We start from the raw sequence: 23,352 nt of genomic DNA on the forward strand, positions 1-23,352 counted from the left end.
TCAGTAACTTTGATTGTGGAAAGATGTTACTTAAAGTTCCATATTGAATAGCACTAATTTAATCCCAATGTGGAGGGGAATATAATAATTCCAAAAGGATAATTGTGTTTTAATTTACGATTATTGTCAGAAACGAATAGCTTTGCCACTAGACTTTTACATCAAACTCTAGTTTTGGCATATGATTTAAATTTTAAAACTACGCCTATTAACTTGTTAATGATATATTAGTGTTGCCTCGAAAACATTTTCATCAAAAATTTAAGTAATGCTATGATAAATAAATAAAGTAATACTGGGGGTACCAAAATGCTATGATAAAAAAATAAAAATAAAAAGTAATAATGGGGGTATCAAAAGGCCAAAAAGCCTATTAAGATGTTCAAAAATTTTGCTGTGGCATCGGAATGTTTTTATCATGTTAGTTGAAGTATTAATATAATCCAAATATGGATATGATTAATTTATTAGTTGAAATATTTCTTTGTTTGAAATTGTTAGTTGAAATATTAATATAATAGTATAAATTAATTAAATATTGTCACATTTATTATGTCATTTGGTAAATGTAACAAAATATGAACTATTAAAATAATGATATTTTTATCACTTGGTAAATTTGATTTCTTGATATGCCCTAACATTATTTATAAAAGAACATAGCAAACTTGATAGTATTTAACTGATTTATATTGCTTATATTTATTTATTTATCTTAGAAGAAACTGAATTATGTATATTTATGTTATATGAACCATTTTTAACCACTAATATTTAGATATATCATCTATTGTATTAATTGGTATATAATATGGTGCCTATTGATCTAAATAAAGCAGTATTATTTGAGAATATATATATATATATATATATATGTAACAACATCAAAACTTGATATAAGTTTACATTTAGATCTGTGGTTTAATTTTTTAAAATAAACTTGTACTTTATTAGTGTTTTAAATTGTTTATTGAATCTTCTATTTTTGTTTAAAGATTATTTTTGCTTGGTTTGTAAATTGGTTGGGGAGTGTGAACATAAGTTGGGATTTTATGTCTTTCTACTTTGCTAATCTATTGTGTTATTTTCGTTTTAAAATTGAATCCAAAACATAATATATTATTTTTTTAGCATACGTAATCTATTATGTTATTACCAAAAAAAGAAAATATAATATATTATGTAGAAGGTGATTATTTCATTATATTTAACTCCAACTTCCATGTAAGTTTTTAGAAAAAAGACATGTAATAAAATGAAAGTCTGTGAGTTATTAGGAAAAAAATTAATTACTCAGGAAAACAATGGGATGAGAGTAAATCGTGTAATTTTTCTTTAAATAATTATAATTTGAGTAATCTATTTATACTACAAAAATTATTAAATACAATACATTATACATATTTCTATATCAAATTTTATTTTTGTACACTAATTTTACTTTTAAAAGCATGATATACATATATAAATTATATAAATTGGATGATATAGGTTTGTTAAACATATATACAGCGCATATATTTTACTTAACACGTTATATATAATCTAAATGACATTGTTTTGTTCAGCATGCATATTTCTAAAATGCATATATTCTACCTATTTATACAACTTATGCTTATATTTTTATTTGTTAGTGAAAATGGGATAAATATAACCATGATGTTGGTTAGTCCAGCAACCGTAACCGAACGGTATTTTCAGAATATTAAAAAATCATTAAATGCATGTTGTGCCTAATAAATTCCACGTGGCAAAAGATTGTAAGAGCGTTTGACTAGAAATCAAATTAAAAAAAAAATGTTTTGGGATCCAACGGTAGAGATATAGGGTAAACCTACACAGGAGAAGCAAACTTGCACAAAAGCTCCTCTCTCTCTCTCTCTCTCTCTCTCTCTCTCTCACACACACACACGCACACTGAGAGATTCGAAGATAGAAGGCCTCTTCTTCTCACTCTTCAAACCCAATTGGACACAAACAAACCCTAATTTCCCATTAAATTAAAAAAAAAAAAAACAGACAAACAAAGCTTGAAGAAGAAGACGACGACGATAAACTGAGCTCTGATCATGGCGTTCTCATCTCGCCTCTTATCCAAATCCAGACAGGTCAGTCATTCATCCAGCAATTCGCTCACGATCTCTTCCACTCTTCATTTTTCCATTTCCTTATTCGATTTGGTCATTGAGTCTTGGGCTTTCTCATATAATTTTGGTTCAGAATGGAGTTGAGATTTCTTCTCTTTGATCTCTTCTAATCGGATCCGATATGACCGATTGTTTTGCATTTTTGTTTTCAAAAAAAAAAAAAAATTTCTTTTTTGGTAATTAATTGGTGTGTTTTGGGTTAATGTAAGATGATTAGAGTGATTGGGAATATTCCCTAGATTTTTCTTTTGTGAAATTTGTATGTATTTTTCCTCGTTCTCTACTATTAGTGAAATAAAATGTTGGTAAAGATAAACCAAAATGTGGAAATCAGTGTAGAATATAGAATCGAAAAATGTATAAACTTGTGATATTTTCATGAGTCGTCGGCACATGTTTTAAGGCATTTGCACAAATTTGATGGCCCAGAATATTTTTTATTTATTTATTTATTTTTTTGTTCTTAAGTTACATTGGAAAGTAAATATTTTGGGAATCATTGACTTAAAACTGTTTTAACTAGCAGAAGGGTTAATGGACAAAAGACAACAACGTTAACAAATTTTGCTATTGCTATTAGATGTTAAAGTTCCATACTCTGGAAAATGAAAGGGGAAAAAAATGTAGACAATCCAAATATTTATCTGCTTTACCCAATTTTAATTCCTCCCCGTGGTGGCCATTCCTTGAGTTATATTCATTATTCATTTCTTTGAAATGTCATAGTTATGCGGCAACAGAGTCATCCTTCAGCAGGAGTATGCTATTCCAGTTCGTTACTTTGCCAAAGAAGCTGGTCGCCCTGCTCTTAAGGGAGACGGTGAGCTAGGAACTGCATATATATATATATTATGTTAATCTGTGTTTCCTTGCTTTACCCTTGACCAATGTTAAGTGATCCTTTAACAAATATAGTTTGGTTGACTTATCGTGTGGAAAAAAATTGGTTGTTGTGTACATTCATGTGCATGCTGGTGATTAATTATATTTTGTAAGGTTTCCTAGATACAAATGTTTGGATATTATTGCAATAAAATTTGATATAGATTTTAAGAATGTTACCATGAAAGATGAATAGTGTATTGTTTGTTTCACGTCTGATTTTGATGCCTTACAGATATGAAATCTTTATATGAAATCTTTATCTTTATGGGTAATACTGGGGTCCAATAGGTTTCTTAAAGTCTTACTATGCCCTCTTGCAGAAAGCTATAATGCCATTATTTGTCTCTAACGACATTTGTGTTTAATTTATTTTTGATGACTTTTGAGTTTGATTAACAATTAGTTACTGACAATATCTCTACATTTGCGCTGAAAAGAGATGTTGAAGAATATCTTTTTGGAGGTTAAGAACAAATTTGAGACAGCTCTTGGAGTACTTCGTAAAGAGAAGATCACCATTGATCCAGATGATGATGCTGCTGTAGCTCAGTATGCCAAGGTCATGAAAACAGTGAGGGAGAAGTTAGTATTTCATTACCCTTCTTCACGATCGTCTGTTTATAGAGTGATCCTTTTGATGTTTGCATGTGCATCTATTTGTCTGACTGCATCCATTTACTGATCTAAGTTAAGGTAATTCTTAATATGTCTGTATATTATACACAGTAACTTAGTTGGGTTCTGTTAAATATCTCTAAACATATATTTCTGCACTCTCCAAGGGAGGGAATTTTGCAAGTATACCAGCTTGTCTGCGTATGAGAAGGGAGGGAGCTTTAACAAGTAACAAATAGTGAGGCAATTAACACTAATAGGAAATAGGAATGAGCTTGAGCCATTTGTATTATATCAAATCCGATACTTCATTTTATTTTATTTTTAATTTATTTGTTTTTGCCTTTTCCTCTTTCTTATATTAGAGCATCCCCAAGGGACTCTAAAATAAAGAGCATATTATCCATAATAAAGAGCATATTTTAACATAGAGAGTGAAATTTTAAAGGATCTTCTGACAACACTCATTATTCTTTTTCTTTTTCTTTTTCTTTTTCTTTTTCTTTTTCTTTTTTTCCCCTTCCCTCTATTAACATTGATTGTGCTATTTATATTTCTTCTTTCTTTTTGTCTAAATTCTCTTTATATATTATAATAGTGGCTTGAGAATTTGTACTACATTAAATTAAAATAATATAATATTGAAATAAAGTGTGGATTTGACTCTCTACAATTGGAGAGCCAAATCCACTCTTTATATTAAAAAGTCAACATAAAAATTACATTGGAGCCTATTCTAAAGGTTGTCTCTTTTGCAGTAAAGAGTATGGGACAAATAAACAGTCCCTTGGGGATGCTCTTAGGAATTGCATGTAACTGCTAACTGTTGTATAGCTTCCCTTTTTCTCGTCATCTCTCTGTTGAACTTGAATACTATAAACAAATAACAGAATGTGCATTTTCTTTGGAAGGCAAAATGCCTCATAGTTTTTCCATTCCTTTTCTTTCATATCCCCTTTCTACAGAATATTACCTTACAGGTTCAGAATTATATTGGACACATACCCATTTGACCACTTGATTGAGAGGATCATCACATTAATCGCACTGTAGTAATTGCTTTTTGTTAGATTACGGTTTCGTTGTTAATACATTGTTTGTCCATGGAACATAATCCATGAAGTTGGCTATACCTTGGTGGGAGCACAACTTCTCTAATCCTAGCTCCATGAGATAACTATATTTTATTCTAAGAAAATAGAAGGCATTCAGATTCTCTTGCCTTGACTTCCATTGTCTTTACCTTAAATACACTGTTAAATGAGAGAGAGTTTATACACCATTTCTCATTGTGCTTTGTTGGACTTGCCTGCATTGTTAATGTTTGATTATGTTGCATTAACCTGTACTGTATTTCATGTTCTGCAGGGCAGACTTGTTCTCTGAATCTCAACGTATCCAGTATACAATCCAAACACTAACAAAGAACATTCCTGATGTTCGAACATATCTGTTGACACTGAAGGAAATACGTATCAAGTAATTTTATCTTTGTTTAATGTAGCTTGTTGTATTCCTTTTTATTAAATGTGATTTTCACGCTTTATACAACTCTCTTTTCATTTCTTTCTTATTTGGGTCTACTCTTTGTTCTTTTTCATCAGGCTACATTAAGTGAAACTTTTTCTTATTTGATTCCCAACCATATTTTTCTTAAAAATTCCTGTCAGGCTTCCAATGATTTATCATTGATACGTTATTTTCTTCTCCCATTTGCCAAATATGTTATTATTTTATATTTCCTTCATGGGCTCATCTTTGAGAGTTCATTTGACTTTTTACATGCATAGTCATGGTATGTATTGTATAATGACCCTTAATATTGGGCCGTTTGATAGGTTGTACTTGCAAATAGATTAGCATTGACGGGTTAGTGATTTTTCTTTGGAAATTGTGCTTGATTGTTTATTATGAACATGTATCCTGATGACACCAATTGAATTCCAGGTTATTTATATGGATAAATCATAATATTTGTTTATATGATTCTTTTTTGGCTTATTTCTTTCTTTATTTTATTCTATTAATATTATTTTTTTTGCAGGCGTGGTCTCACTGATGAGCTTGGTGCGGAGGCTTTGATGTTTGATGCATTGGAGAAAGTTGAAAAAGAACTGAAAAAACCTCTTCTAAGGAATGACAAGAAAGGAACTGCTCTTCTAATGGCAGAGTTTGACAAGATCAATAAAAAGTAAGTGTAAAAGATACTCTTATTTTCTGTTTGTTGAGTTTCCAAGAATAAATAAGCATCATCTATCCTAATAATGTGCTTTGATCTACAAGTTTATCCTCATTGCCAGAGCCTTGTTTGATATACTTCATTTTGGTTGAACCAATAAAAGATTTGTGGTGTCTGAAATTTCCTAAAATATTTCGAGACATTTTGAGAGGTTTAGTTTTGAGCTTGACTAAAATGAAACAAAATATTGATCCTTGGTCTTGAATTTAGAATTGCATTTTATCTGCTCTGCAAGTCATTTCCGGGAGAAACTGACTGGGAAATTGTTTTATTGACTTGATTTGTCCAAATATGTGGATAAATCTTTGCATCCTTTCTCCCCCCACCATACTTCCCTATTTCTCCTCTGTGCTTCTTTTATCTTATGATTTTACAATTGACAACTCCCATTTCGCATGTAATAGACTATTGTGTTTTCCTTATTATGAGGAAAAAAAAAAAAAAAATTAGGTTTTTACGTTCAGGATGGCAGGTAGGATGGTCCTTATTTATATGATGTTGAAATATTGCCCTTTGTTCTTGTTGGGAGAGTGTAATTAAAATATGCTCAATTAGTCTTTGTTTGGTTGAGTTGAATACCACAATGCTCAACTTGTGTAGCCTTGTATTTTCAGGCTTGGAATCCGGAGGGAAGATCTTCCAAAGTATGAAGAACAGTTAGAACTAAAAATTTCTAAAGCACAATTGGAGGAGCTGAAAAAGGATGCTCTTGAGGCAATGGAAACTCAAAAGAAACGGTATTCATTTTAGTCTGTTTCAATGACTTTATAAAAACAAGTTCTTTTATAAAGATGTTCCTTGCTTTGTAAGTTGTCTATTACGCATTCAGAATTTCTTATGTCTTATTTACTGAAAAATGGAGAGTTTAAGAAGACCTATCATGTATCATAAAATATAATGATTAGTGGAATGCTCCATTGAAAATCTGATGGTCGACCAAACCTACTATGTACCGCTCCTTATTATGATTGGCGGAATGCTGATTTTTAAAGATTGCTGGAATATTTGTGTCTATAATTGTTACCAAAAGGATCTGATGCAACACTTTTCCTTTATGAAAATTTTCAGAGAGGAATTCAAGGACGAGCAAATGGTTGATGTGAAGTCTTTGGACATCAGAAACTTCCTTTGAGACCTCTTATTCCTTACCAATGGCTCATTTGAGGTCAAACAAATCCTGATGGAAAATGGAGGCCAATGACTGTTTTTGAGTCTTGGGGAAATACATATCCTGTTTTAATAAGGCACTTGCGATTTGGGAATCCAACAACTATGGCAACTTATGAGATATCTTATGTTTTGTATTTGTTCCAATTGTTTTTAATGTTGCCAGGTGAGAACTGGAAATCTGTTATCAATGATTGCAATTGTCCAAGTTTTACTTTTCATAAGTCGTTTATGCTTGTGGTTCTATACGGCCATATGTTTCATGTTTCACAAGGTGTTCGACCATTTGTGCATGGCTTTGTTGTTATTTATGCCAGTTGGTTTACTTGGACAAAATTTACTCCACCTACCAAATTAACTTTAATTTTCTTTTCATCAATTGCTCATAGCTTTTGATATCAGGGAATTTTCTTTTCATCAATTGCCTATAGCTTTTGATATCAGGGATGAGGATTTGAACTTGGAATTCTCCAGGAACAGTTGCCTTACTATTAGGAATGTCTGCCCTAGTTAAGGTGAAAAATCAATAGATTATTAGTGTGGCCAACTTTAACCAGGGGAGGATGTATCACCTTATGCCCAGTGATAAAAATATTGGTGTTGATGGAAATGTTGAAGGTATTATTTTATGAAAATATTGTTAGAAATGTCGATATAATTACAAAAATCGTAAATATTTAATTTAAAATATAAATTTTTATATATAAGATAATTAATATAAAAAAATAATATAAAAATATAACAATTAAAATACAATAATAATAAAATAATCCATATATATTATAGTACCATATCAGTATTGTATATGAGGTTGATTATTTATTCATATCAGTACTGTATATGAGGTTGATTATTTATTTGTATTTTGATGATTAAAATCACTATTTCAAGATGTAAAAATAGAAAATAAATTTTTTTAATAATAAATATATAGAATTATTCTAAATTAGCTAATAGATTTTGTATACCTACAGTGTAGGAGTTTTATATATTTTACCTTTTAAAAATTAAAATTGATTTGTGTATTAAAGAATTATTTTTCAAATTTAGGTTAATTTAGTCCTCTTAACCAGTTAAAGAGCTTGTATCTCCATTTCCAATATGTTAGGAAAAAAAAATCAAATTTTTTAAAAAATAAGTAAAGGTCGCACATCAAACTCTATCAATTAAAATATTTGAATTTATAGAATTATCTAACACAAAACCCAAGCCAAAAAAAATAATAATAATAAAAAATATAAAAAAAAAAAAAAGGAAAAGCACTCTCTTCAGGCCATGGGAAGCACGCATGTAGAGTGACGGAACACAACCCAAAATAATAACTAAAAAAAAATAAAACAAAAGAAAAAGCAAAGTAACCCAACATATCTCTCTCTCTCTCTCTCTCTACGCAAATTGTTCGTCGTCGTGAAACTGCATTTTGTTCAAACCTTAGGAGTCCAAGTTTTTTCTTTGAACCTCTAAAACTGCCATACTGATTTCTTAATGCACAAACACCAACCTTGTTCAAACAAAAACAACATCAGCTTTTCTCTATGTAGATGTTTAAAATATTAACTCAGATTAAGAACCAGCAACTCAAATTTTCACTTTTTGATATCGATAAGAAATAGTATCAATATTGGTGATATTTCCAGAGATGTTCTTCGGAAAACCAGCATTTCTATTGATATCCATCGATAACGTCGATATTCATCGACAACGACAATGGCGACTTTTCTACAACACACTGGATAAAAATTTCTTCCCCCCTCTATCAGTGTCGAGGCTCATTGAAATCCGATATTGTCACCAATATTTTGCCAAAATCGGTGACTTTCTTCATTGCTTATGCCTTAGAGAATTTGTACTCCTACCTTAACAAATTTACACAAATAAACTTGTCTGATTACAACGGTGGTGCAAAATGTTGCTGTAGGTGGAAGGTGCTAAATTAGATGTCAACCTAGTGACAATGTTGTTTTCAGTTCATTCAAGTGAAAAAAGTAATAGACTTGTTTGACTAGTCTTCACTGCAAGATTCATCTTCCCACTATTTACCCACCAACAAATTGGAAGATTGAATTTCAATGCTAGCCAGCAGAAAACTTCAAAATAAATAAATAAAAATAAAACAAACAGAAAAACGAAAATTAATTACTTTGGAATGCAAATGTTTTGAGATTCCACCATTCAACCTGTCTCCTAATAAATGTAAACTTGGTTCAAACGGCAGAGTCGTCGTAGATAATTTGCCCACCAAGAGGAAATAAATATAAGATTGGAGGAAATTATGACCAGAGATTTTACAAACAAGACTCTAAAAATCTACTATAGCGAATATGCCTAATAGAAGGTCAACTTGATTTTGCCGCCAAAATAATTGGAGAAATTACAAAATTGGGATATTGATATTTTTGCACAGTATACTTAAACTATATCAGTACTCACATTTTCCATCCTCAATTATTTTTTCTTGGCATTTTACAACCTAAATTATGTCAAAGTTTGCACCTGGTAGTATCCGTTTAACACGTGCCTCTTACATGACTTCAATAAAAGGGTCAAAAATGTCTTTTGCACTTCTTCAAAACGAGTCTGATTCTTGTTTGGCTTCTCGGAAAAAGTTTTGGAATTGGAGTCTGCTTCTTGGATTTTTATTGGATGGGTTTCTTCTTCAATTTCTGATTCTTGTTTGGCTTCTCGAATTCCACATTGCTGGGTTTCTTGCTTTGGGAGGTTTTAGTTTTTTTGGTGGTGGTTTTGGTTGTTTTGTTCTTGGGTGAGCTTACCTTGATTAGATCTGAGAATTTTTCCTAGAAAATATTAGATGTTAATAGTAGAAGACTACAATTATTATTATTTTTATTTTATTTTATTTTTTAAAGAAAGAAAAAGAGATTCATGAAACATTTTCGTTGCTTTAGGTGGTTACCATAAATCTTTTTCCAATATATTTTGTTGGCTTTGAAACTTATCCAAGATTCATGAAATTAAAATTCTCTTCATATTTGTGGAATATGTGTGGGGTTCTGATTTGTGCATTTAATATTGAGAAAATTTAATATGAATAATGCTTATGGTTTGGCTATTGAGTATGGCCTCCATTTTTCAAACACCAAGGACAGGCAACCCACCAGTAATTGTTACTCCTACCATCTAAATTTATCATTCATGAAATCTGTATGAATCAAAAATTTTAAAATCTAAAAGGACTTCAGCCAAGCCCATCACCCAGACGAACCCGGTGAAATTTTGAAGTTATCATGCTTTGCTTACTCCCACAGCTTGGAAGTGGAATTAGGCTTCTTGATCTCAATCTCAATATTCGACGAACTCTTGGTCGAATTGCTTGTTGATTTCATAATCTTGGTGTTTTTTTCATTTAATAATATGGTTCTTGGTTTTGAAGAGGACGAAGAAAAGTGAAGAGAAATGTTCTGTGCAAAAAGAAATTTTTTGCCCTTTTATTAAAGGGTGTAAAATGTTAGAAAAACAATTTAGAATGCAAAATATAATTATTAATATTGTTAGGGGTGCAACACTACAAATAGCCTTTACAAAGTTTGTATATGGGGATTTTCACCCCTTTCCTCATTAAAAAACTATGCCAAAATTTGCATATGCTGACCGGTCAAGTTCTTCTGAAATGTGCTAAGTTAGAGCATTATAAAGTCAAACTGACGATCAATTCTCCCCTTTGAAGACAGGAAAACCTTCAGCTACTTCCATAAGAGAATCCAGCATAAGCCATTTGCCTCTCATTAGCTTCAAAATATTAAGATTTCCTTTTCTTGTTTGACTTGGGACCTTGATCATTTTTATTTCTCTTCCCAATCTTATGACTGTTTTTCGAAATTCCATGTCTTTCTGTTTTATTTCCACTGGATTTCACACTAATAATACCACCTGATGTTATCTTGCTGCTGCCATTTTGCAAAGCACTCTCAAAATCAGCTTCATTATCCACAATTGCATACTGTTGTAGAAAGGCAGGATCGAATAATCCTTCTGTATTGGATCTCATTCCTTCCTGTAAAAGCAGTATGGTTAGTTCACCTCAAGCATAGGTTGAAGGAAAGGGAAAGAAGATTAGAATACAAGCAGGGGAAAGGAAAGAGTCTCAAAGAAAAGAAGCATACCTCAACCCGCTTTGCAGCAACATTGAGATCTTCATCCACAGAGATATTATGTGGTTCTAACACAATCTGAATGCAAAATTGATAAATTACAGAGGTTACAACAATACCAACTAATGGATACAGATAATTGAGGTGCATAAGCACACACAAGCACCGACTTACTCATATCTATTTAAAAGTATGTGTGCATGGACAATGTGTGTATGCGGATTGGCAATTGGGCATTAAGCCAATTTCAATGACCAAGTTTGCCTCTCTCCAATAAAAAGTGGTTTGTGGTTCTTTCTTCATTTTCTTTCCATTTTATGTTGTGTTTTTTATTGTTTATATTTTCTCCTAACAGTCTTCCAAAAAACAGCTTGTTAAACAAACCCCTGAATATGCTTGCGTCTGAAAAATTAAAAGCTACTTGCCATAGTAGATTACTTGGGAATAGATAATAAGGTGCTAAGCCATTAGATAGATCAAGTCTTATGGAAAGTGAAAACAAATAAAAAGAATATCTTATTTTGACCAAGTATTGGTTGCCTATAAGGCAGTAAGCATCTGAGTTTAACAACTCTGATACTTTATGCCAAAAAGGCTTGTTTGATAGTTGCAGTCTCATAGAAGTAGCTCATGTAGCAGAAAAGAAATAATATGACAGAAAAAGATTCCAGTCTATGGATCTGCTAAAGTTGTGTGGTCAGAGGCGTAACTGTGTGAATCAAATGATCAACTTCAAAACATGTGAAGAGAATGAAAATCATAATTTTGGTTGTTTTCCAGATATTCACTAACCTTATGGGACAAAAAATATATATATACATATATATAAATTGTTTCTTGTTTTTTTTGTTTTGTTTTGTTTTGTTTTGTTTCTTTGGGAATTGGAAATGAACAGCCTGCCCAGCTACGGTGATAATATAAATACAGATAATCTAGAAACTATAACCATGGGTTTGCAAGAGGTAATGTAGCTCATTGCTGATATTTATCCAGATAATATAAGGGGGAAAAACGAAAAAGTAAGCATGACAGAGAATGATTGCAGAACTCCATGCATGAGAAAGGACTATAATAGTGACATGTATTATTCCAGTAATAATCAGATTACAACCGAACTTACTTCTTTTAATCTAGGCAAGCTCGACTCAATCTCCTTGGATGCAACACTCTGTAAATATTTGTAGAACTTCTTCATAACTTTTATAAATAGTGACAATATTTGTTGCCTTTCCAGTTTCAGTTGCCCCTGTAGCATAAACAAGTGGGTATGACTGAAAAAATAAAAATTGAATCACAATACTCAACAGGTAATCCACTACAGCATTACTACGACTACATATAGAACTGGAAGGCTGCTTATAGTTGATTCAAAATGGTAACTCTAAGCACAAATTCTAGTACTGCATGGCTGATACAGATTGATATAGAAATCTAAACTACTTCGAAGTTGGAGTAATTCTTGTATCTTTACAAATTTTATGATGATTAATTTTGACTAGCCCGGTTGGCACCTTGATTACTGAAGTAATTATCTCCATTTGAATTCAATGGATGTTCAGTCATGATCCTCTTCTTGCAAACAATGCATAGAAGTCATTAGGTATTCGAGGATACTCAAAAAATTCAAAATTAAATAGTCAATACTAATTAAATAACATCCCTGATCTTGTGACTTAATGTATTTTAGTAGTCTGTCCCTTGCATGTATATATTAGCATTGATACATTCAACAATCTATAATGTGGACAATTAGAAAGGCAAACCTCAAGATAGGAAATATTTTGATTCTGCAAGCCAATGCATAGCAAAATGGAAGCCTGGACATATGATAATGTAACTGGAAGTTTCTCTTGGAAATATACATGAGCAAGAATAGGAACCAGATCCAAAATCTGCAAAAGGAGAAGAATCTTAGACATAAATACACATATAGTAATAATAGATTAATTAAATATATCTCATTTCAATAAACTGAGTTTCGCAGGTCCAATTAAAAAATAAGGCAAGCAATATTCTCTTAACTAAATTATTTTCCTAATGCCCACTTTTGCATTCTATGTAATAGAATGTGGCACCTTTTAACTTACCAGGTCCATGGAACGATAAAAATGATTTCTATAACTAAATTATTTTCCTAATGCCCACATTTTTTTTTTTTTTTTTTAATCATAATTTTTGGTAAGCAGATTTATTTTAAAGTTTCATTTATAAAGTTGGATCTTTTTCTTTTTTTATTTTTTATTTTTGGTAAGCAGATTTATTTTAAAGTTTACGTGCAGTACCAGTTCATTTTTAGTAATAATACACAAGGTCCACTTTGTTCACATCTTACCATATGAAAGTCAGCAAGATTGTTGGTATAAGCTTCCAGTCGCTTCACATCATAAGGTGAAAACAACTCTTTAATCGATGTAATAAATCTATCTACATTTGACATCCCTGATTCAAGCTCCTCCACAAAATTTATTTTTGGGTCCAAGATGCTGCAAGTTATGATTAGCATGAACACCATGAACAATAAACAGGAAAATAAAGAACATAAATTCTCAATACTAACCTCATAGCAAGCTTATACTCCATTGCACGAAAACTAAGACCCAGTAGCCTAGTAAATCTTAGCCTGAAATCTATGGGTGATCAAGAGATTGTTAAGCAGTGAACTGTCAGAAACTTTATTAAGAAAAAAAAAAAAATTTGTTGCAAGAAAGAAAGAACAGAGGTACCTTGGTAGAATGGTTCAAAGAAGCCCCATTTATCTGATCCACTACCTTCAATATCATCATTGTTCAAAGGTTTCAAGACCATACAAGTATGTTCACCAGTCACAGCATTCTAATTCGTTGAGAAAAGAAACAGATAAAGTAAAATCCTAGAAAATAAGAAACATTCACATTAATCTGGAGAAAAAAATAAAAATAATCTTAACTTGAATCTGGCCAATGTAGAATGGAGCAAATTTATGTCTCCTCCAAAAGCGAAAAAGATCCAAAGTAAGGCCAAAGGAGACACCAATATAGTGAAGCTTCTCTGGTCGCCTTTCACGAAGATGAATAAGCAAATGAGGTAGATCTGTTCTAGGTTTAATATTTTCTTCTAGCAATGAAGCCTGTAAGTGGAGTAGCATAAAGTCAAGAAACCGCTGACTGTGGCAAACATATAATAGCATGCATGCAACACAGAGAGATTCAAGGAAAACAGCGTGTATGCAAACTGATTAGTGTCTAAGCCACAGACCAATATTTTCTTCTGGCAATGAAGCCTGTGGGTGGAGCACCATAAAGTCACTGAATGTGGCAAACATATAATTGCATGCATGCAACACAGAGAGATTCAAGGAAAACAGCTAGTATGCAGACTGACTAGTGTCTAAGCCACAGACCAATATTTTCTTCTAGCAATCAAGCCTGTAAATGGAGCACCATAAAGTCAAGAAACCACTGACTGTGGCAAACACATAATTGCATGAATGCAACATTGAGAGATTCAAGGAAAACAGCCAGTATGCAGATTGATTAGTGTCTAAGCCACAGACCAAAATGCTGGACACTTTGCTATTCATTGAGAAAACATTCTCAGTTTGCTACAAAAGTCGAGGGAGACTTTCATGATAAAAAATACTTGAAATTTCTAAGTGCAGACTGAAAACCAGCAAAGGAGTATGACATCGTTAGATGTGGATTTTCATCCTTCCACTAGTCCACACATGCTAAGGTAGATTGAATTGATTTGACCCAGCCCTGAGGGCTTGGCCCCAAAATAAAAGAGGTACATGAGACCAGCATCCACATGAACACCAAAACCATCAATGATAACCCTGCTCAGCTAAGATGACTACATTCTTCCTAATGTGGTGCAAAATCACACCCTATTCATGGTTGGTTCAACTAAGCTCAGTCTGGACACATCATGAACACACCAATCATTAGGGCCTGCACCAATTGGTTTCACTTTGATGCTAGAGTACTCCTTTTGCAAGTCTTTCTGTAGACTCTATCCTCAACGAAAGTTCTTCTCTGAGGAGTCCCAACTCCATCCAAATTCAACTCCTAAAGGGTTAAGATCTCAACTGTAAGGACCTCTACACATATGGACTCGAAAATGCCTAAGATGATGCTCAACATCCCCCACATGGATACTAAAAATTAAGAGATAAATAAGCACATACACGATTCTCCTGTTCTACCCTAGTTCAGGTCAGCCAGATAAGCAACATGATATTCTCACACCTTTGGTGAATTTTCACATTACCAACAAGATAAGACTTAAAGACTTGATAAAAACCTATGTGGAGCATTAGATAACTAACGATATAAAGAAAAGTAACAATATGGACAATAATGAGCTGGCCATATATATGTAAACACACATTAAGAAAAAGAAATAGCTTCAAGAGAAACAATGCAAGGTGAACAGAGCATACTTTCTGAGCAGCGTCTGTAACTCTGACAGGTGAACTCTGTGTAAGGTCTTCAGAGTCCATCTCAGAAATAGGAGTTAACTGCCCTTCAAAGTACCTGCCATCAATGAAACAATACAACTTAAAAAAGACATTTTATAAAGAAAAGAATGCTTAATCAAATTTCAACTTAAAAGACAATTTTTGGACATGATACTATAGTAGATATTTTGCAAGTGCAAGCAGAACATAAACTTCATATATCTCATCATATAACAAGATTACCAAAAGCACTATATCACTTAATGCCCTTCTGCTTCACAGTTAATATCACTATGTCATCAAATATATGAAAAATAAAACAGAAAAGTAAAGAAAAAATATACTTGGTGTGAACTTAAAGATGCACATACCTTGTCAAAAGTTCTACCGCTTGTGAACCATAGCCAAGCTGCATAAACAGAAAATAAAAAGTTAAATATTCGATATAATCTTGCCAGACAAGCTCAAGGCGATAAAAGAAAGAACTACCTTCATTGCACTAGGATGGGTAGCTATTCGTACAATACGAGCACCTGAAAGGCTGGGAAAAACAGTGTCCTGGAATTGCTCACAAAATTTCCAGGGTATTTGGTCTCCAAAGGGTTGATGACCATCACTTAAACTTCTGATTGCAGATTTACGAGAAATCTGTCCCTCAAGACAGACCTGTGAATAAAATCACAGAACATATAGTGTTGAAATCAAGCAAAAAAAATTGTTCACAACAGGAAAGAACCAGACATCTTCTCATATAAATAAAATGCAGGTTTACAATTTGCTGGATGATGGCAAATGATTTCACCTAAATAATTAAGTGCCCCATTGCAGAAGGGGTATTTATACAAGTGTGTTACATAGGCAAGGAAGATGCAAACCTGAATGACACACAAAATATCCGGAAGTTGATTTTTAGACTCATCAACAGGGCCTACAGATTCCAAATTAGTACAATGCCAACAATGTAAACAAAAGGAAGCAAAACAAGTCTAAAGGAAAGCTTATCTACCAAGTAATACAAACAAGTGGTGTGCTGGAGCATCTGCCATTAATTGTAAATCATTAGGAGAGTTTTTGTAATGAGAGGAAACATACAGCGCCATCATCCGCTGCAGAAATTACACAAACATAAGCGATCAAATAATTTGTTGAAAATTAAATACAAGGTGCAAGACCAATGTGTTACCTGCAAAAACAACTCACTGTCTTTGTGATAGGAAAAAAGCGTATCACGATTAACGTAGTAAAGGTCACATTCACTGGGTGGAGGTAATCTATTTTCCAAAAAAGAGGTCATTAATGAGGCAAATGAATATGATATCATCTTCCATCATATTCTACACAAAGATGCCTTACCCATTAAGTTTTGGAATGGAATTTGTAACATCCAAGCAAAGTAAACCATGAAGCCACGATTCAATTGGATCCCCAGAAGCATATCTGATAGATTCGTTCAGTTCTATCTTTTTGAAAAGACGACCTACAGTGGAGAGGATAATTAAGCAAGCATGTCTTAAAGGAGAGAGAACAACAACAACATTCTTGCAATCCGGATACTCTGCTAGCAAACAGTAAAAGATCCTAGTATGCAATCATTTGAAACACACCATTTTAACCCAACTGTTGAGCGGATCAAGTATGTGAATGTATACACACACTCAGATCACCTTCAAAATAGTTTTAAGATTTTCTATTAGTTCTGCAAAATTTATCTGTTAAATTCTTTTGTTGTTACAATTTTTGTAATTTAGATTTTAGAGGATTATTTTATCCTCTTGAATTGATCATTCTATCTTTCTAGTAACCTTATGTTCCTCCATTAGGAAAGGAAGAAGGGAAAAAAGAAAAAAAAAAGAAAAAAAAAGAAAAAAAAAGAAGGAAAGAACAAAAGAATCACATTATTAGACATCAAATGAATACTATTTTGGCTAACAAAACTATGTTAAGAAAAAGTTATTATTTATAATATTGCTCAACAAGTTGAACTCATTTCTGAGTTTTGTCTGTTACCTAAGTTCAAGACTCATAATATGTAGTTTTATTAATTCAATGAAATTGCTAGGAGTTGTCAATGGACTGACAAGTTTAAAATATAAAATTCTACGCATGATTAACCCTCTAAATGAGGTAAACATGCTTTGTGTCCCCTAGTCAGTAGAAGAGAAACAGGAGGATAATCATCCAATGCACACAATAACTTGGGTTATCTAGCCCTTCGGTTGACCAATACTCATTGTCACAAAAAATGCAATAACAGCTTTCAGTTTCATGTTTCATTTTTATAAGTGGAGACAGACCATATAAAAAAGAATTAAATAGATCTTTTGGGGAGAAACAGGGAAGGGGGAAAGACTACAATCATGGCTATTTTAGCTCAGCTAATTGGTCTTTTCAGAAATGGGGAAAAAACATCTGTTTGAACAATTAGACTCATTAAATGAATTGATGCAATGATTTCAGAACTTACACATAATAGATGGAAATACATTTTCCATGAAAGAACTTTAAATCACACATATTACCGAATTGACATATGAAACTACAAATATGAAATTAAAATTAAAGGGCTAGGTGAAGCAGAGAGTACCAGAAAGAGAACCCTCTACACTCTTAGCAGACGCCTGGCTTTGCTCTTCTAATTGCTGCAGAAGTTTTAATGACAATGATCGACCAGTACCTTCATAGCTTTCATGTAAAAAAGCAATTTATAATCTACTTCAGATGTAAAATATTTAAATTGCTTTAGAATTATCTCATACATAAGAAGATAACATTATGCTTGAGCAAAGGGGAAACATTAACATTCAACATTATTATACATTTTAGTAAAATTTCTATTACGAAAGCTGTTATTTCTAGCCTATAACAAAAACAATTCAACATAAGATCAACATAGGAAATTTGTACCCATTCACAGTAGATGAAAGGAAAACCAGGTAGGGGCCAAGCAATGACTTCACAATTGGCAGCGGAATAGCTGCTGCCTCATCAATAACCAACAACTCAACTTGAGAAAGCTTTTCATGTTCATGAGGCTGTATGTACTGCAAGAATATGTCACAAAAATATGAGAAACTATATAAGCAATCACATACATAATAATATCACATGGAAAATAAATCCAAATCATCAGTTAACCTGGATAGTTTGTCTGTGTTGCTTGTAGATATTGATCCGAATAGTTGCTTTCTTGAATTCAGGGTTTGCACTTTTCACCACATCAAAATCTAAATGCTCCTATGAATTAAGGTGATTGAAATAAAGCTTAATTAGCAAGTCCAATATATATCAAAAGAACAAAGAAAGAAAGTGATATTTTGAGAATGTATCAATAAACATTCAGAGAAAATCAAAGAAACAGAAAAGAGAAAATGACACATAACATGCTGAAAATGAACATTGCTATAGAAAATCCCTAATTTTGTTCAAACTAGCATGACTGAAGTAGGATACAAGAAAACACAATTCAAATGCAGAAGTACAACTACAACTATCTACCAGCAGCAACAGCCTCCACAAAGGGAGTTAATCATGGATCATAATCTAAAGATAACATAGTATATCAGAATGTCAACAGCAGCATAGGGCAGTGTACCTTATATTCAAGTGCCTTGAGACCATAGCAAACAAATTCAAACAAGGTCTTTAAATTCTCAGGACTGGGTGCAGTTACATAGATATTTGAATACCTAATAAGATAAATTTCTCTTATCAGAATATAACAATGATCATTTTTCTGAAAAAAACAATAAATATGCATAAAATGATAAAATAATCCTTCATTAGTACATTATGCAGACACATTACCCAGCAGCAACAGCACCGGCAATTGCCAAACCAAGTGCAGCTGATTTACCACGGCCACGAGCAGCAAGTAAGGCCACAGTACTTCGAAGTGTCTTGTCCAGGATTGAATCAAGAAATGTAATGACAGCTTTTCCCTGTTCAAATATTAAAACTTTTACTAACTCAAAGAAACAATGATATATGTCCACAGTCCACGCATGGTAGTTGTAAACTTAAATCATGCCCAACAATCTCTACCTGGTCTAATGTACAACACTTCTGTATCAATGGGCCGACTGGAAAATCATCATTCAGTTGTTCTTTCAGATTCTTAAGGTCCTGTTCTGCTTCTGATAGCCCTCCAGAGTCCTTTGATTATCACATGGGAAAAATAGTACAGATATATATAGCTTTTAGTCAAACTAGACTACTAGATGACTAACCACTAGTACAATTAACTCCTCCAAAGGGATAAAATGGCAAACAAACAAACTCTGCTAATCATACACTTACGAACATAAAACAAACTCTTTTATGTCCCATTTCATTATTATTATTATATTATTATTATTTTCAATTTTGATTATATACCAAAAAAAATATATATATATACATATATATATATATATATATATATATAATTTTTCTGGTATGCACCATAATTTGCACGCCTAACGTCAGGCAAAACCTGACAAAGGTGTCAGCAACTTTTTCTTTTTCTTTTTTTCTCTCTCTCTTTTTTTTTTTTTTTTTTTTTTTTTTTTTCCCCTCTTCGCCTTTCTTTCTCCATTTATCCCTCTGTAAATTTCATGGACAATAAAAATAAAGAATGCTAATATTACAAAATTCAATTTCCCTTCTTCTCAAAGAGTTAAAGATGCCAGATTTCAGCGGACAATAAAAATAAAGAATGCTGACGTTACAAAACTCGATTTCCCTTTTATATTCTAAGAGTTAAAAATGCCAAAAAGTTACCTCTTTAACAGGAATTGGTCTAATCGACCTTATATGAGAGGAAATTGGTAAAATGTTTAATTCATCATCCATTACTACACATGTCTTGCAAGATGCAAGTGATAATAAGAAGCGCTCATTAAAGCGTCCAGCAGCCTCAGAATGGGATTCGGTTCGAAACCTCTCGTGAACATCCTGAAATCAGTAAGCCTCAAATAAAATTCTTATTTTGATGTTTTAACTCCACAGAGAAATAAATGATAAGTTAATATGATTGTTAATAAGTTTAGTAGAAAGCAGAAATTCACATTGAACTAGTTGTTCAAAATTTAAAAGCACAGCCAAGAGACAAGGCCGATGGATTTCTGTTTTCATAGAGCTAAAAAAGGTTTAATACTCTGTATATATGATGGTAAACATGTCTTTGGCAAATAACTATCGCTTCTCTTTCATATAAATACTTATAGTAGAAATCAAAACAACTCAACATTTCCACCAAGCCATAACATTGAAACATGTAATGTTATTAGGTTATACTGCTATACTTGCACATATATGATATATATTGCATAATTTGAACAAACTAAACTCTTGGTGACTAAGAATAAAAAAATGTACAAACTGGTATCGAGAAAGGATTATCTTTGTACCATGACCATGGTGTACAGACTGGTAAGTGAAGATAGAGATCGAAGCAATAATACAACTAATCCCCCACCCTCCACTGTCTCTATTGTTCTTGCAAGTAGATTTGGAGTCACAGCCTCAAAATCCTGAAAGCAACTCAAACAATGAACTTGATCTTTAAATATTTTAAAATAAATAAATATTTTTTATTAATTTGTCAACAATTTTACATAGATGAGAAAGCTAAAATTCAATTAAGCGATACCTCATCCACATGCACTTTGTTTCTTATTAAACAAAATAATATAGGCCATAAAGTGCATTTACATGAATAATACAAGGTACATGTCTTTCCTAAAAGAGACAAAATTGTTGAGAGTAGATGGGACTTGGAAGAATAAAATCAGGAGAAAAAGTGGAGATCATAGTCAAAAAGAAGTGTGAAAGTAAGTGGAATTGGTGTGAATAGCATACTAGATTTATTAATTTATTCTCAATATTCTCATAAAGTAAAAAAAAAAAAAAAATTCAAAATTTTTCGGGAAAATATTTATATTTTCAAAAGAAAAATTGAGAGAACTTCAGATTGATGATCCTATCAGAGAAGTGTGCTTGGCTAGGACGATTTAAATGTTACCTGAAGTATACACATCCTAAAGGTATTACCAAGAATTCTTTCAGAATCCTTATACAAGCAGTATGTTAATCCCCCAGTTTCAAGAAAAAGAGAAAAGTCATCAACTTTATCACGATCGAGCTGCCCCCTCAGCAATAGTTTCTTCATCTGCTTTGCACGTTTTTTCTTGTGGCTGCATCATATAGCAAACCAATTTAATAATGCGAAGAAACAATAAAGGAAAATCTTTCAGAAAAAGAGACAAATAAAAGCGAAGCATATTCATAGTATAACTGAAACTGAGCAACAAAAGCATACTTTACCAATCAATTCTTCATAACAAAAATTGTAGCTGTAAATTCTGGAATAAAGCGAGGTTGGATATGGCATGATGGGAAAAAATTCCCTTAGGTAATTATTATTAATGGTATTATTATTCCCTTAGGTAATTATCCCATTTGTTCAACATCGTTTGATGTAAGCTTAAAGAAACTAGCCCAATAACAGAACCATCTCCACAATGAGCATACAGAGATATCCTCATTGGGTTATTTTGAACAGGTCAGTAAACAAAAAATAATAATAACAATAATAATAAACAAAAAATTGGTTTATGTTGCTCTTTGAAGTTCTCCTACATTTTATTATTACACCTTTTACCTTCCTAAAATTCCAGTTTTCTTTCCCATTAAAATCTCATATTTGCTATACATATTGATCAAACAAACAATATCTCACATTCCACTAGCACCCCTTTTTATTTATTTATTTATTTATTTTTTCCAAATGAAATGTATACAAACAACTAACCTGCTTATGTCAAGCTTGTCCTTGTAGCACCACAATACAGTAGGTTTGAACTTTGTTGCTGCCTTGCCTAGCAAATAGTGAAGGTTCACAATCTGCAGAGAGTTAAACAACAAAAGTTACCATACTACATTCCACACAAAATATAACAACTCAGCAATAAATCCGGAGATTCTTTCTCTGCAACCAAACAATAAAAATCACAACAAAAACGCACCAAAAAAAAAAAAAAAAAGAATCAAAACACTATCCAAACCAACAAATACCAAAAACACTAATCAACCAATGCTCTGCTTTCCATCGAGCTGCTGGGGAAAAAAAATTATCGCTCCATCATAATTCCTCCACCGGAAGCCGAACCTAACCAAACCAATATCTCAATTTTTACATGTATTTAACCCTCTTCTTTTCCTCCCTAGGGACACACAAAATTCCCCCACAAACACAAACAAATACGTATAATACATATATATATATATATAGAGAGAGAGAGAGAGAGAGAAGCGGTGCCTGGTCGCGGGACTTGTCGCCAATGATGACGAACATAGAGCGGTGCCTGGTTTTGACACCATTCTCAATGAGGGTCCGAATGCGCTCGTCCACCTTCTTCCTCACTCTGTCCTTCTGAAACGGTGCCCCTTCACTCTCCATAGAGAACGACCAGATAAGCAGAGAGAGAGAGAGAGAGAGAGAGAGAGGGCGACGGAAGTGAGTTGAACTGGAAGATGCTCTGGTTTTTGTTTTGGTTCCACGAGTAGGGTTTATGAAACTAGGAGGTTTTGAGGGTTTTCTATTTTTATATTAGAGAAATATTTATTCTAATATAAATATATATATATATATATATTTTTTTTTTTATTTCGTTTTTTATTAGTTAACCCGTTCATTTATTATATTTTATATTTTTGTTCGTCCTTCTGGTATGATTAGCTAAATTATCGTCCCTAAAATAGCTAAATATA

General features: G+C 32.5%; 2 protein-coding genes across 2 annotated transcripts; one reads left to right on the forward strand and one right to left on the reverse strand.

Moving 5' to 3' along the window:
• Positions 1-1,885: 1,885 nt before the first annotated feature.
• Positions 1,886-7,329, forward strand: LOC107425553 (probable ATP synthase 24 kDa subunit, mitochondrial). The gene is made up of 7 exons (XM_016035560.4): positions 1,886-2,111; positions 2,877-2,970; positions 3,473-3,617; positions 5,019-5,129; positions 5,695-5,841; positions 6,504-6,626; positions 6,958-7,329. Exons 1-7 carry the CDS (start codon positions 2,073-2,075, stop codon positions 7,019-7,021), a joined length of 723 nt encoding a protein of 240 aa, XP_015891046.1. The 5' UTR covers positions 1,886-2,072; the 3' UTR covers positions 7,022-7,329.
• Positions 7,330-10,534: 3,205 nt separating this feature from the next.
• LOC107425552 (RNA cytidine acetyltransferase 1) lies at positions 10,535-23,179 on the reverse strand. The gene is made up of 26 exons (XM_016035559.4): positions 22,901-23,179; positions 22,394-22,485; positions 21,605-21,776; positions 20,991-21,113; positions 20,362-20,535; positions 19,645-19,755; positions 19,408-19,541; positions 19,196-19,289; positions 18,739-18,837; positions 18,508-18,644; positions 18,188-18,285; positions 16,957-17,080; positions 16,787-16,874; positions 16,610-16,709; positions 16,479-16,531; positions 16,093-16,269; positions 15,975-16,012; positions 15,586-15,679; positions 14,092-14,271; positions 13,889-13,997; positions 13,723-13,792; positions 13,498-13,648; positions 12,929-13,057; positions 12,286-12,411; positions 11,178-11,243; positions 10,535-11,068 (listed from the first exon to the last, which is right to left on the reverse strand). The coding sequence occupies exons 1-26, from the start codon at positions 23,039-23,041 to the stop codon at positions 10,814-10,816; spliced, it is 3,135 nt and encodes a 1,044-aa protein (XP_015891045.1). The 5' UTR covers positions 23,042-23,179; the 3' UTR covers positions 10,535-10,813.
• Between the last annotated feature and the right edge of the window lie 173 nt (positions 23,180-23,352).

This window comes from Ziziphus jujuba, chromosome 7 (genome assembly GCF_031755915.1).
Source record: "Ziziphus jujuba cultivar Dongzao chromosome 7, ASM3175591v1".
NCBI lineage: Eukaryota > Viridiplantae > Streptophyta > Magnoliopsida > Rosales > Rhamnaceae > Ziziphus > Ziziphus jujuba.